We start from the raw sequence: 14,042 nt of genomic DNA, 5'->3' as shown, positions 1-14,042 counted from the left end.
ATACCCTATGGGAATAGAAATCCCTGACCAGAAGGAACCTTGGCTGCCTCAGAACCCTATGGGATTGTTGGCTCCAACAATGTCAGCAATAAAATGGTGCCTGTTAGTACTTGACTCAAGAGCAGTCCTGGAGATGGCACCAGACTCAATGGCACAATATTCATATTCTCCTGCTGTAGCACAAGGAAAAATGAGTTAATGGCCCAGTTCCACTTTGGGTACCTGAAAAATGCGGATGATGGTCCAAATCCTTTTTCAAAGTAGATGAGCGCTTCTTTGACTTCAAGTGCCCCTCCTCCCCCCATATCACACATGTCTTCTGTCAGAGAGGTCCTAGAGAGGAAGATTGATCCAACTTCCTTTGTGGAGAAGAGACAGGACCATAGATCCATCAGAGACAACTGCAGCCACACTAGCATCCTGGGCAGAAGGCAGGGCACTATTTGAGGGCCTAAGTGTCTGCTCCATGTGATGTTACTTGAAGGATAGGTCTCAGGGAATCTGTGTTCTTTTCTTAAAAGAGTGCTAGATACTACACCTTTCTTTAATTAATATGTCTCTTCCTGAGGCACGAAGGAAGTGTATACAGGGGTCACTATCTGGGATAGAAACCTCAAACAACAGGCAGTGCTTAAAGAGAGAAGCATTAGCTTTCTCCCGAGGGATGCTGAGCAAACTGTTTTCTTATTATTCAGTCTTGAACTGGGTGCAGGTGAATCAGCACAGCAAATAAGGAGATGAAAATTGTCTGTGTCTTATTTGCCAGAATAGTGCTAACAACATATTTAACAGCTTCAGGGGGTAGCCAAGTTAGTCTGAACAGGAAAAAACAACAAGTGGTCTGGTAGCACTTTATAGACTAACAAAACATGTAGATGAAGAAGTGGGCTGTGCCCACGAAACCTTGTGATATCATCTACATGTTTTGTTAGTCTATAAAGTGCTACTAGACCACTGGTTGTTTTTTCAACATATTTAATACTGTTTACATTAACTACTATTAATGCTAATAATAGCAACAAACTTTAAAGTATTCAAGAAACTGCTTTTATTTACAGGTCAAAGCATATTCAATTATAAACCATATTCAGATAATATCTTAAATTACTTTGCAAGGAATTCTTACCTCTGTGATTTAAAATGAATTACGAAAAATGTCTTTTTAAATTTAAGGCTTTTATGAGAAGTGGAGATAGACTGGATTCATCACACATTGCTCCTGGGTAGTCAGCTCCAATAAATGTTGTTTTCTTCAGATGGCATCTCTGATATGACCTTATCAACCATTACCTTAGCCTTTTGTTCAATGTGAAAGTTTCAGAGTAAATATTTATAATGCTTTGGTAAGTGTATATTCTTTTTCAAATATTAACTTACCTTCTGGTTTAACAAAGCACTTGCTAAACTTTGTACTTCAGAACTCAATAGCGAGGTGCCTCTGATGACTTTGCTAAGAGCTGCAAGTGACTGGTGGACACGTTGCACTAGGAGAATGGCATTGAATTGTTCAAGAATAATGAATGATAAGATTGGGGAACCTTGCTGCTCAGTAGGAGGAGACACCTTCTGATGAATCAGGTTGGAGTTCTGAAAAAAAGATTTTACAATGCTCAATTAATAAACTCAAGGTGACAACTAGATTATTATACTGCATTTTAAATATTTTCATTCAGGATCATTTAGTATATGCAATATAGCAGTCCATAATACTATTGCGTGAGATGTTCCACAAACTCAGTAGTAAGAAACAGTCCCTGCACTAAAGAGCTTATAAGTTAAAAAAGCAAGAAAAACTAAGAGTGGAAGGAGAATAAGAAGCATAAAACTGTGACAGCTTCCCAGGCTTTATGAAAATTGGCTTAATAATATGAATATGCATAACATGAAGATGTTTTATGCAAAATAAGTCATGTAACATATCATTTTTAAAGTTACAATCTGCTTAATCTGAATAGCTCATGTTTGTGCATGTATCTTTCTTGTATGTGAAGTTAGAAATAATGTAGTGTGAATCTGGTTTAACTCTAACTGTGCTAACAAGGGCTATTAGTGATACTTTAGGAACTTAATGTCTCGTACTCAGACCAATGACCCATGACTGATTTTATTTTTCCAGTAAGCCCAAAATGTCATTGGTCCTAGAAAGACATGTGACCATGGCACCTGGTTTTGGAATCCATCTTGAAGTTAGTACTTTTCATGAGGGCAGAGAGACTAAACAAAAGGTTCTTGCCCAGTGAGAAAGTCTATTTAAGAAATGGAAAGCAATCAGATTTTGGTCTTCAGCTGGCCTTTGACAATGCTTCACCCAACCTAATGGGATACTTATGAAGAAACCTGAAAACAAAGAACTCTAAAGAACTCTGAAAAGCTATAGACCCAGGCCAGAGTAAGATCAACTCTGAGTTGAAGCATTTTACCTGAGCTAAGAACAGCTCTTTAGGATAAGAATTTGCATGTAACAAATGTGTTAGTATATTAGAATTAGCTGATGTCTTTTGTTTATTTTTACTTAGAAACCTAATTTGATCTGTCTGTTTTCATTTGCAAACACTTAAATCCTACTTTTTATACTTACATAAAAACACTTTTGTTTACTATCAAGACTAGTGTAAATAACTGTTACAGGGCGGAGGGAGAAGCAGCAAACTCTGTGCATCTCTCTACTTCACTGCTAAAGGGAACATCTTTATGAGTTTTCTCTGTGTAAAATTTGTACACAGGGTAAAAAGGATTTATCTAGGGGTATGGTCTCTTGGGGGTTGGTTTCCTGGGTGCTGTCAGCAGCCTTATAACTGAATCCTCCCAGAGCTGAGCTGGTTCAATGTCTGTGTTGCTCTGAAGGAGCAGTAATCCCAACTCTGTGCCTTGGGTAGGGGAGATCAGTGTTTCTGGCCCAACAGGACAGGGTAGTGAGAAGCCCCAGAAAGCAGGAAGGCAGGCTCAGTGGCTTCATCAGCACACTGGAATACACAAGGGGATTTGTATGATCCAACCCATCACTAGGGTTGCCAGCTGTCCGGTTTTCACCCGGACAGTCCGGTAATTGCGTCTTCTGTCTGGTAACCCCTCCCCCACAGAAAATACCGGACATGCAAAATGTCCAGTATGTTCTGTTTTTCTCGGACAAAAGGCTGGCAGGGACATTCTTCCCCTGCCACATGTGGCAGGGGAGAGGGCGGGGTGTCCCGGGGCCTACTTTAAAAACTTTCCCCAGCCTCCCCTACAGCATGGCCAGATACTTCTGGTTTCTCTCCTGCACATGGGAGAGGCTGCACAGGAAAGCTGGTGGAGGGAGAAGCTCCATGTGCTGGAGCCCTGCGGCATTTCAGCAAGGCGGCAGTGAAAGAAACTTCAACTCCTTCCCAGGCTCAGGCGGCTGCAGAGGCTACCAGCAAAACTCCTTTTGCCATGAGCAGGATGAGAGGAGAGGAGAGGGAGGGGATCCATTCCCAAAGTGGGAGGGAAGGGAAGCCTGAGCCCCTCCCCTGCATGGAGCATCTTTTGGATCTAAGGGGAAGCCACAGCAGGGCCCGCTTCTCCCCTGCCCCCTACCTTCCCTGAATAGGCTGGCTAGCCTCTGGCAGACTGGAGCCTTAACAGTTAAGGAGGCATGCTGGACTGGAGGGAAGGTGGTGGGAGATAGAGGAGTGGGGGAAGGGGAGGAAGAAATACTTTGCAGGAATGGGAAGGAAGAGAATAACACCCAGCCTCTTCCTTGCATGGGGTGCATTTAGGGAGGAAGGAGTAGCCACATCTGGGCAAGCCCCAGAACTCCTTCCCTGCAATTGGCTGGCTGCAGCAAGGAGCAGTGTCTTTTAGTCCTAGCTAGCCCTACACTGGCTGCAATGCCTCCTTAACTGTTAAGGAGGCATGTGGGACCTGAGGGAAAGGCTGGGTGTGGAGGGGGGGAGGAATCCCTTGCAAGAGGGGGAGGGATGAGAAGCTCCCCCACCCCTTCCCTGCATGGGATTAGGGTTGCCAGGTGTGCGGTTTTCACCTTGACAGTCTGGCAATTGCATCTTCTGTCTGGTAAAAAAAAACAACAACAGAAAATACTAGTATTTTCTGTTTTTCTTGATGGAAGGCTGGTGGGGACATTCTTCCCTTGCTGTGTCTGGTGGGTCATTTTTATTCCCCTCAATCACATTTTTTTCCTGACATTTTTTGTGAAACTATCTAGCAACCATACCTATCACAAAAATATTTTGCCACGGATTACAGCGGGTCAAGCCAGGAACAACTTACGTCTCCTGACTCCAAGTACAAGGTCCTATCCCCTGGACTTCTGGGTCTTTTTAATGTAAGATAGGATTTACCTTGTGTGTGTATGTGTGTGTTTGTGTGTGTGTGTGGTCGTTCTGCATGGTTCATTTAATCTTGTTCCCCCAGCTCCTGGCTTAAACCTCACACATAGAAGAACAGCAGGCAGGTACATCTTCCAATTCAAATCTCATCACCTTCTCCCATTGATTCTCCTGGCTCCCTGCCAAGATGCCTTAGCTACCTGAGTTTAACCCTTTAGTTGTCGAATGCTAAGATGTTCAAAAAAGGCCATCACTCCTCTTATCATACCCAATCCTAACATTCAGGATAACTGAATGTTACTGATATCAAGTTCACAGTGTAACTGAAGAATCTGTAGGGCCATGACTGACAAAAGAATACAAAGCCAGGGATCATGGTTGCCAACAAATAGAAAAAAGGTCTTCAACAAACAATTAAATAAAGTTGGTTATTGTTGAGAAGTCTGTATAATAAATACATGCCCAGTATTTGTAAGTTTGGCTTTACCTATATACTTTAGATTTCATATAGACTATGGAACAATTATATTGTAATTCATTTTAAATTTAACTTATTTTTGCCACCTTCCCCACTTCCTGAATCTATAAATATAAACTTATGTAAATTTTCATGATCCAAGATTATGCATGATGTAGAACACTTCTGGACTCCCTGGCTTAACACAGTTATTTGCCTTTGTTCAATATTCAAGCATAAGCAAAGAGACAGACAAGGCAATGCAACATTTAGGCTCCATTGCTTCCTTCAGATAAAGGAGACTATCTTATCAAGCATTTCTGGAGAGTACAGTTCTCTAAGTTTCTAGACATTACCGAATTCAAAGCATATTCTAAGCTTCTCAAAAAGACGCATGTCTGTCATAAGAATCTTCTACTATTCCCAGGGAAAAGGCTCCTCATTCCCCTATATCATTTCTCTCCTGGGTGCTGGACCATCTGCTTCCCTAGGGATCCCCAAATCACCTTGCTGTCACATCTATTCTCTGTCCTTCTATTTCATCACTGGAGAATTTACAGCAGCAATGTCTGAGAACTAAACAGCTCACCAAAAGAAAATATTGTGAGCAACCTGTGACTTCTGTATTATTCGTGATTACTCACATTGGGAAGAGTCAGAAATGCATGTGAAAATTAGATATGAGAGATGAAATGAACAAGTGGAGCAACTTGTAAAGAATTGCTGAAGTTAAATGTGTTCTTTCTAATTCAAAACAATTAGGAATTATCTGTACCTTAAACCTGAAATTCATTTTATGCATCTCATATCAAACTGCATAATTTTAAAATCTTTCAACAACCTTTCTATCCATCTTTGATATCTGCAACATTACCTCTATTTCAATTCCATTAACATCTCCACTCTTAAAGGCTTTCCCTTAACTCTCTCCCCTGGTTCGTGCAGACAGAAAGCAGAAGACCAGACGTCCAAAGTGCAGGCATTATAATGTTTATGGAGGCCAATTTCAAGCAAGCCACAGAGCCTTGTTTCCCAGTGTCCCATTCACCCCCATCCCCTTAAAAGGCATAAATACATCCTGGTCCTACCTATTTCAATTTATGATCATATTTTGGGGGAAGGTTTATGAGTCTGGGTTCCTCATCCCTGCTCTTGTATCCCATGAGAGGGGTAAAGAGTGAGGTTGTGTATTGACCAAGGCTTTTTCCCCTTCTAGAAGGGGAAAAAGGCCAGCACAGGAATCCCCCAATGCCATAGAAGTAAGTAATCGCTTTCAGGCTCTCTCCACAGGCTCTGCAGTGGTGAAAGTTGGATACTGGGAAGAAATGCAAAGAGGAACGAGCAAGAAAGGAGGACCCCTGATTCGAATTGTGAAGGCAGGGCGATCAACTGGTTATCTGACATGTTTGTACACTAATGCGAGAAACCTGGGCAACAAACAGGAAGAATTGGAGGCCCTGGTTCAGTCTAAGAAATATGATTTAATTGGGATAACAGAGACTTGGTGGGATGACTCACATGACTGGAGTGCTGTCATGGAAGGGTATATACTGTTAAGGAAGAACAGGCAGGGGAGAAAAGGAGGAGGAGTTGCACTATACGTAAGACAGCACTATGATTGCTCTGAACTCGAGTATATAGAGGGAGAAAAACCTGTTGAGAGTCTATGGATTAAGTTTAGAGGTGCAAACAACAGCAGTGATGTTGTGGTTGGTGTCTGCTACAGGCCACCAAATCAGGTGAATGAGGTAGATGAGGCTTTCTTTGGACAACTGAGAGAAGCTTCCAGATTGCAGGCCCTGGTTCTCGTGGGGGACTTTAATCACCCTAACATCTATTGGGAACCCAATACGGAAGTACACAGGCAATCCAGGAAGTTTTTGGAGAATGTTGGGGATAACTTCTTGATACAAGTGCTGAAGGATCTGACCAGGGGCCGTGCACAGCTTGACCTTCTGCTCACAAACAGGGAGGAACTAATAGGGGAAGCAGAGGTGGGTGACAACCTGGGAAGCAGTGATCATGAGATGGTAGATTTCAGGATCCTGACCAAAGGAAGAAAAGAGTAGTAAAATACACACGTTGGACTTCAGAAAAGCAGATTTTGACTCCCTCAGAGACCTGAAGGGCAGAATCCCCTGGGATGCTACCATGAAGGGAAAAGGAGACCAGGACAGCTGACAGTATTTTAAAAACGCCTTATTGAAGGCACAAAAAGAAACCATCCCGATGCATAGCAGGAGAGGCAAACATGGTAGGAGACCGGATTGGCTTACAGGGGAAATTCTTGGTGAACTTAAGCACAAAAAGGAAGCTTATTAAAAGTGGAAATTTGGACAAATGATCAGGGAGGGGTTTAAATAAGCTCGAGAATGCCGGAGGGTTATCAGGAAGGCCAAAGCGCAATTGGGATTGCAAATGGCAAAGGATGTGAAGGATAACAAGAAAGGTTTCTACAGGCATGTTAACAAGAAGAAGGTGATCAAAGAGGGTGTGGGGTCCCTACTGGATGAAGGAGGTAACCTAGTGACAGATGATGTGGGGAAAGCTGAAGTCCTCAAAGCTTTCTTTGCCTCTGTATTCACAGACAAGGTCAGCTCCTGGACTAATGCGCTAAGTGACGCAAGATGAGATGGAGATGGACAGCTCTTGGTGGGTAAAGAACAGGTCAGGAACTATTTAGAAAAGCTAAAAGTACACAAATCCATGGGTCCGGACTTAATGCATCCAAGGGTACTGAGAGAGTTGGCAAATGTCATTGTGGAGCCTTTGGCCATTATCTTTGAAAAATCATTGAGATCGGGAGAGATCCCAGATGATTGGAAAAAGGCAAATGTAGTGCCCATCTTCAAAAAAGGGAAGAAGGATGATCCAGGGAACCATAGGCCGGTCAGTCTTACCTCGGTTCCTGGAAAAATCATGGAAGGGATCCTTAAGGAATCCATTTTGAGGCACTTGGAAGAGAGGAAAGTGATTAGGAAAAGTCAGCATGGATTCACAAAGGGAAAGTCGTGCCTGACCTGATCTGATTAGCTTCTATGATGAGGTAACTGGCTCTGTGGACATGGGAAAGTCAGTGGATGTGATATACCTTGACTTTAGCAAGGCATTTGATACGGTCTCCCACAATATTCTTGCCAGCAAGTTAAGGGAATGTGGATTGGATAAATGGATGGTAAGATGGATAGAAAGATGGCTAGAAGGCTGGGCCCAGCAGGTAGTGATCAACGGCTCGATGTCAGGATGGCAGTCAGTTTCTTGCTGAGTGCCCCAAGGTTTTGTTCAGTATCTTTCTTAATGATTGGATGAGGGGATAGATTGCACCCTCAGTAAGTTTGCAGATGACACTAAGCTAGGAGGAGAGGTAGATATGCTTGAGGGCAGAGATAGGGTTCAGAGTGACTTAGACATATTAGAGGATTGGGCCACAAGAAATCTGATGAGGTTCAACAAGGAGAAGTGCAGAGTCCTGCACTTGGGATGGAAGAATTCTAAGCATTGTTAAAGGCTGGGGACGAACCAGATAAGTAGTTGTTCTGCAGAAAATGACCTGGGGGTTACAGTGGATGAGAAGCTGGATATGAGTCAACAGTGTGCCCTTGTAGCCAAAAAGGCTAATGGCATATTAGGTTGCATTAAGAGGAGCATCGCCAGCAGATCCAGAGAAGTGATTATTCTCCTTTATTCGGCTCTGGTGAGGCCACATCTGGAGTATTGTGTCCAGTTCTGGCGTACAGCTAGTTCGGATTAGAAGGCTAATCCGAACTAGCTAGTCCGTGGCACGTGTAGCCGCGCGGCACGGTGTCCGAACTAGCCGGCATTTAAAAATGGCGCCGGCCGGCTTCATGCAAATGAAGCCAGCGAAATTCAAATCCCGGGCTTCATTTGCAACTGTGGATGACTACATTACCCCCGCTAGTTCGAACTAGCAGGGTAGTGTAGACATACCCATTGAGCCCTGAGATAAGGGCATGGACACTTGTCTACAGGAGGGAAAGCCTTAGAGGCACCACTCTACAGCTGAGGGGGAAATAGACCGAGAGACTATACAGCGGTCACTGAGATGGGTTCCTGATAAAGGCTTACCCCAGAAGGGTTGTATTTCACACAGGATGTGACTCGGCCAGTGGGCTGAGTAGCCAAAGAGGCTTCAGACAGAGACAGTGTAGGCATACAGACTTGACCAGAAGAGGGCACTTGCAGGAGGAGAGTGTCACCCTGTTGCAGTCCACATTTCAATGTTTTTTGTAGGATTCCTTTTTGAATTTCAGTTTATCTCATTGATCTTTTTGCTCATTTTCCCACACCCTGGTCCCTCTCGCCGGGTCTCACTGGACAAACTTGATTTTCATGCAAACCTGCTCCAGTGTTCGCATGTGGCCTTTTGGTGGCCTTTGGTGGCCAAGCTATCCTGCCATAAACGGCCACGTTCTCCATCTAGTGCAGAGATCATGGATGTTGGGGGCATCCCTCCCCAAACCTGAATAAGATCCATGATCTCCACCCTGGACCAGGAAGGCACCCACCTTCTCCGGGCCCTGGCATGCTCCTGGGAGCTGGAAGACTGCTCCTGGGGAGTGGAGGAGGGCTGGCTGCCAGTGGCTTGATGGCTCATGTTTTGGGGCCACAGGGTCAGGGGCAGTGACTGCTGGCTCTCGGATGGCAGGTTTGAAGCTGGCACAGGCACTGTGGCCACAGTCTACTCCTTTAAGGACTCTGGGGATGAGGGGAGGGAGAGGTGTGTCCTTGGTTGAGGCTGGAGTGGCCACCAGGGCACCCTGGGAAGGCTGGAGGCCCCGTATTTTGAAATAAGTGTCTACACAGCACTTATTTCGAAATAGCTATTTTGAATTTGGTGTTATTCCTTGTAGAATGAGGTTTACCAAATTCGAAATAAGTGCTCCACTATTTGATTTTATTTTGAAATAGCGATTTGGCTGTGTAGATGCTAGCAAAGTTATTTCAAAATAAGGGGTGTTATTTCGAAATAACTTTGCTGTGTAGACATACCCATAATGATTACTTGATAATTTCAATCTTTGCAATTACCAATTATTACTTAACTACTAAATTGTATTATTTACAATTACTCTTACAATTTCTAAAGCATTCTGAGTATTGTATGGGAAGAAAACATTTTTTGTTTGCCATTTTATTCAATTATAGATGTTGTTCTCTTGCAAATAATCTTTCGTGCAATCTTATAGTGATGGTGTTTAAAGCCAAAAGGGATCATCAGATCATTTAGTCTGACCTCCTGTAGATCAGATGGAGTTTGAGACTTACACAGCTTACTGTAGGTTCAAAGCCACAGAAGAGATCTTATTCACATATCTTGAGACTATGCAGTTATACCAATATGAAGAAAAGACTGACAGTGAAAATGAGTATCATCCTTGGTGTGGATTTTATACCTAATCCAAGTGTATGGATCCTTATGATACTTCTAATTTCGAGTACATTCATTTACATTACTGTTGTAGTATGTCCTTATTTAAAAAATTAAAATGATTATGTATTTCTGAATACAGTGCACAGATGTGGTCTTCTCACCTCAAAAAAGATATTTTGGCCTTGGAAAGGGTTCAGAAAAGGGGAACTAAAATGATTAGGGATTTGGAATGGGTCCCATATGAAGAGAAGCTAAAGCGATTGGGACTTTTCAGTTTAGAAAAGAGGAGACTGGGGGGGGGGGGGGATATGATACAGGTATATACAATTATGTGTGGTGTGGAGAGGGTGAAGAAAGAAAAGTTTATTTATTAGTTCCCATAATAGAAGAACTAGAGGGCACCAAATGAAATTAATGGGTAGCAGGTTTAAAACTAATAAAAGATAGTTCTTCTTCACACAGCGCATAGTCAACCTGTGGAACTCCTTGCCAGAGGAGGTTCTGAAGGCTAGGACTATAACAGAGTTTAAAGAGAAGCTAGATAATTTCATGGAGGTTAGGTCCATAAAAGACTATTAGCCAGGGGATAAAAATGGTATCCATGGCCTCTGTTTGTCAGAGGCTGGTGATGGATGGCAGGAGACAAATCGCTTGATCATTGTCTTTGGTCCAACCCCTCTGGGGCACCTGTTGCTAGCCAGTAGTGGCAGACAGGCTACTGGGCTAGATGGACCTTTCGTCTGACCCAGTATGGCCATTCTTATGTTCTTATGTTCTAAGAGCAATAGCAGTCTTTCTAACAAGCTGTTTTCTTACCTGATTAAGTTTCTTCCATAGGTTGAGGACAGGAGAAAGCTCATTAGACCAGATTTCTCGGTCAAATTTGCAGCCAGCAGTTACTGACCTGCTCAGGATTCGAAGCTGCGAAATGACCTGAAAAATGAGAAGATTATATGAGAAGAATGCTATATATATATACACATATCATGAAAAGAATTTTACATAAGATAAACAGAAACTTCCTCTTTTATAAAAATACAATACAGAAGCAAATGAACTGATATTTGTCTAATTTTGTGTACAACTAATTTTTAATATTGTGAGCTAAGTCAAATACAACTCATCATTAGACTCTGCTGTGCTAATTATTTGAGCCCCAGTCATTAAAAAAATGCCTTAACTCTGTTATATTTCTGGTGTTCAGTTGTAACTTATACACTAATGAAGTATGAAATTAATTAAAACTTCGCATTTTCCCAGAAATTTACAACAATGATCAAAATTCTGAGCTTAATGTCTGTGCAAATGAAGGCAGAATTTGGACACTCTCAGATATGTACATCTCTGAAGGGACATGAAGTCAATTAAAATTTGTTTATTCTTATTTTTCAGTGGAACTCTGCTGTTTACTTAGTATCCATGTCTGATCAAACTATTTGCCATTTATTTAAGGAAAGAGACAAATAAAAATGTTTATTTGGTAAATAAGAATGATGATCTGGAGTTAAAATTTAGCACACAAATAATGTAATGGGGCTATGGGAAATTCAACTTTGTTCCTTCTCTGTAAATATCCAGGGTGAAATCTTGGTTCCAATGAAGTAAATGGCAGGACACCCATCAAGTTAATGGGGCCAATATTTCACCCCCAAAATGCAGAATTCTTCACTTCTAAAGCACAACTGTTTGTTTCCTTTTAAACATGTTTTTGTAATTGATCTTCTTTGATGGCAATGTAATATGCCTCTGACACTACAGGTAAGGCAAGAGTTTTGCTGAATATGGAATGTCAAGTGATCTTCTGTTGATATGTTAATTTAGACAGCTAATTCCTTTATTGTTTTCATGTCGTGTAATTCTGTTTTGGTTGGCTTCAAAAAACTAAAGTTTGCAATAAAAAGTACATTAATATTTCAAAAAGATTGGACTATTTAATTGTAAGCATTCAGAATCATGCACTTGCAGTCAAGTTGTTTCTGCATTTTGATTGATTTTCTAATCTTGAAAAATGTGTAATGATGCAGTGTTTCATTTTCTTTTGTTTTCCCTGATAAATTATTTTCATTTGCTTTGGTTGAGCCAAACAATGGCATCTAATTTATCAGCCTTGCTAAAGCATGAAGTATCACTGATTGGTAGAGTATGAAAATGTTATTTTACCTTTTTAAATATTCACATAGTTTTTTAAAAAATGTTGCCAAACATGATAGAAAGTAAGAGTTACAGAGAACACATACAAAATGGAAAAGGCTTTATATTATGTATTTATTAGTTTAAAAAAGACAGTCTTCCCACAAAATGGACTGAACTCTACACTATAGTTGACATGGTAGCATGGTACATTTCTTTTATATTGTACTGGAATTTGAAAATTATATATGGAATACTTTCTGAATTTTTAGGATGCTACCTCAGCAGAAAAGAAAATGAACTAACAAGACATTTGCTCACCATGGTAATTTTGCTTATTCACGCACCTCTTTCCTATAATAATTTTGCTGGTATTTTGAGTCTTTTAGATAAGTTTTTCAAGTTTGTGGGCTCACAAGGGGTACTTATTTGGAGTATTCTAGCTTCTAATTTTTAGGAGTCCTGCTCCCAAATGGAATTCACAACCCCTAGTTAGTACCCAGACTCCTTGCCTAATGCATGTAAAGAATTAGGGGCTAATAATGGGATTCCCCAAAGCCAGCTCACTGAGGAGTAAATGGTCTATACTTGCCAGTAGGAAAAGCCAATGAGAGTGTGACCAAAGTACCACCTCTCAACTGAGTTAGGCACCTAAGTTCAAACTACGAGGCACCTCTCTCCACTTGTGTATGTGCCTAAAACAGATTAGTTCATTACAAAACAAAAATAAACCTGAGAAGAAACAAAAGGTCGGAATAGTGGTTCTACCACTGCTCCTATAGACAAGTAGCCCATTTGTTAGAGGACTCACTCTGGATGTGGGATAAATGGGTTTCATTCCTCATTCCATCTGATGAAGAACAGGGATTTGAATTCAGGTCTCCCACAAGAGTTCCCCAACGAACTGGTTACAGAATAGTTTGGGGGTGGATCTTGATATCTTCTCATGAAGCTATTATACTTTGAATAGTCATTGGAGTGGGGATTTCATCTTGGGTCTCCTATATCACAAGTGAGTGTCCATGGGGTTATACAGTTTCTCTAGCTCTATGATTATTAAATATTTTATACAAAGTGGAATAGAATCAGAGAGATAGAGAGAGAGAGAGACCTTCCTCCCCACAATATCACACAGCCATGCTGTAAGGCAGCATTTAAGTACATCTGCCAGATCATGGCCCATAAGCCAGACGGCAGGGGAATATCTACTTTGTGAATCACACTGGTGTTAAGGCATGAGTTAGGTAAGCTGCTTAACAATGTTAGGATTGTGGAAGCTGTAGTCATACCCAGCAGCAGAAGTTTAGGTGCCATAGGGTGAGTCTACACAGCACCCTTAGTTCAAAATAAGCTACGCAATTTGAGCAACACTATTACTTATTTCAGTATCCTGAAATAGCTCTGCAGTGTAGACGTACCCATAAGGACTTACTAGTGGAAACACAAATGTCTAGGTGTTCAGCTGCCTACAAGATTCAACTGTAGTTGAACAGGGATTTTAAAGATCTAAATTTTAGATTTGGGTGCTTAAAGTATGCTAAGTGAAATTTCACTTGTGAATCCAATCCCATATTTTTATTGCATATTTGAATATTAGCTAGCACAGTGAAAACACAGTCATAATTGGGGCTTCTGAGTGACATAATAATGTTCCTATAATCATTGTCTTTCCAAGTATTTGTACATCACCCAACACAAAAGGGGTCATTCTCCTAACTGGGTTCTTAGGGCATCCCACAGTACGGGTAAAACTAAC

The 14,042-nt window shown here is 41.5% G+C and overlaps 1 protein-coding gene across 2 annotated transcripts in view; it reads right to left on the bottom strand.

Annotated features, from left to right (window-relative positions):
* Nucleotides 1–14,042, bottom strand: part of DYNC2H1 (dynein cytoplasmic 2 heavy chain 1) — a 328,959-nt gene that overhangs the window by 34,875 nt on the left and 280,042 nt on the right. For both annotated transcript variants that reach the window (XM_089775660.1, XM_089775659.1), the window contains 2 exons: nt 10,973–11,089; nt 1,378–1,587 (listed from right to left, as the gene is read on the bottom strand). In XM_089775660.1, coding sequence (XP_089631786.1) covers nt 1,378–1,587; nt 10,973–11,089 — 327 coding nt within the window. The remainder of the gene's footprint in view (nt 1–1,377; nt 1,588–10,972; nt 11,090–14,042) is intronic.

Source organism: Pelodiscus sinensis, chromosome 1 (genome assembly GCF_052426305.1).
Source record: "Pelodiscus sinensis isolate ZL-2025 chromosome 1, ASM5242630v1, whole genome shotgun sequence".
NCBI lineage: Eukaryota > Metazoa > Chordata > Testudines > Trionychidae > Pelodiscus > Pelodiscus sinensis.
The sequence above is the reverse complement of the archived record's forward strand: the minus strand, read 5'-3'. Positions and strand labels throughout refer to the sequence as shown.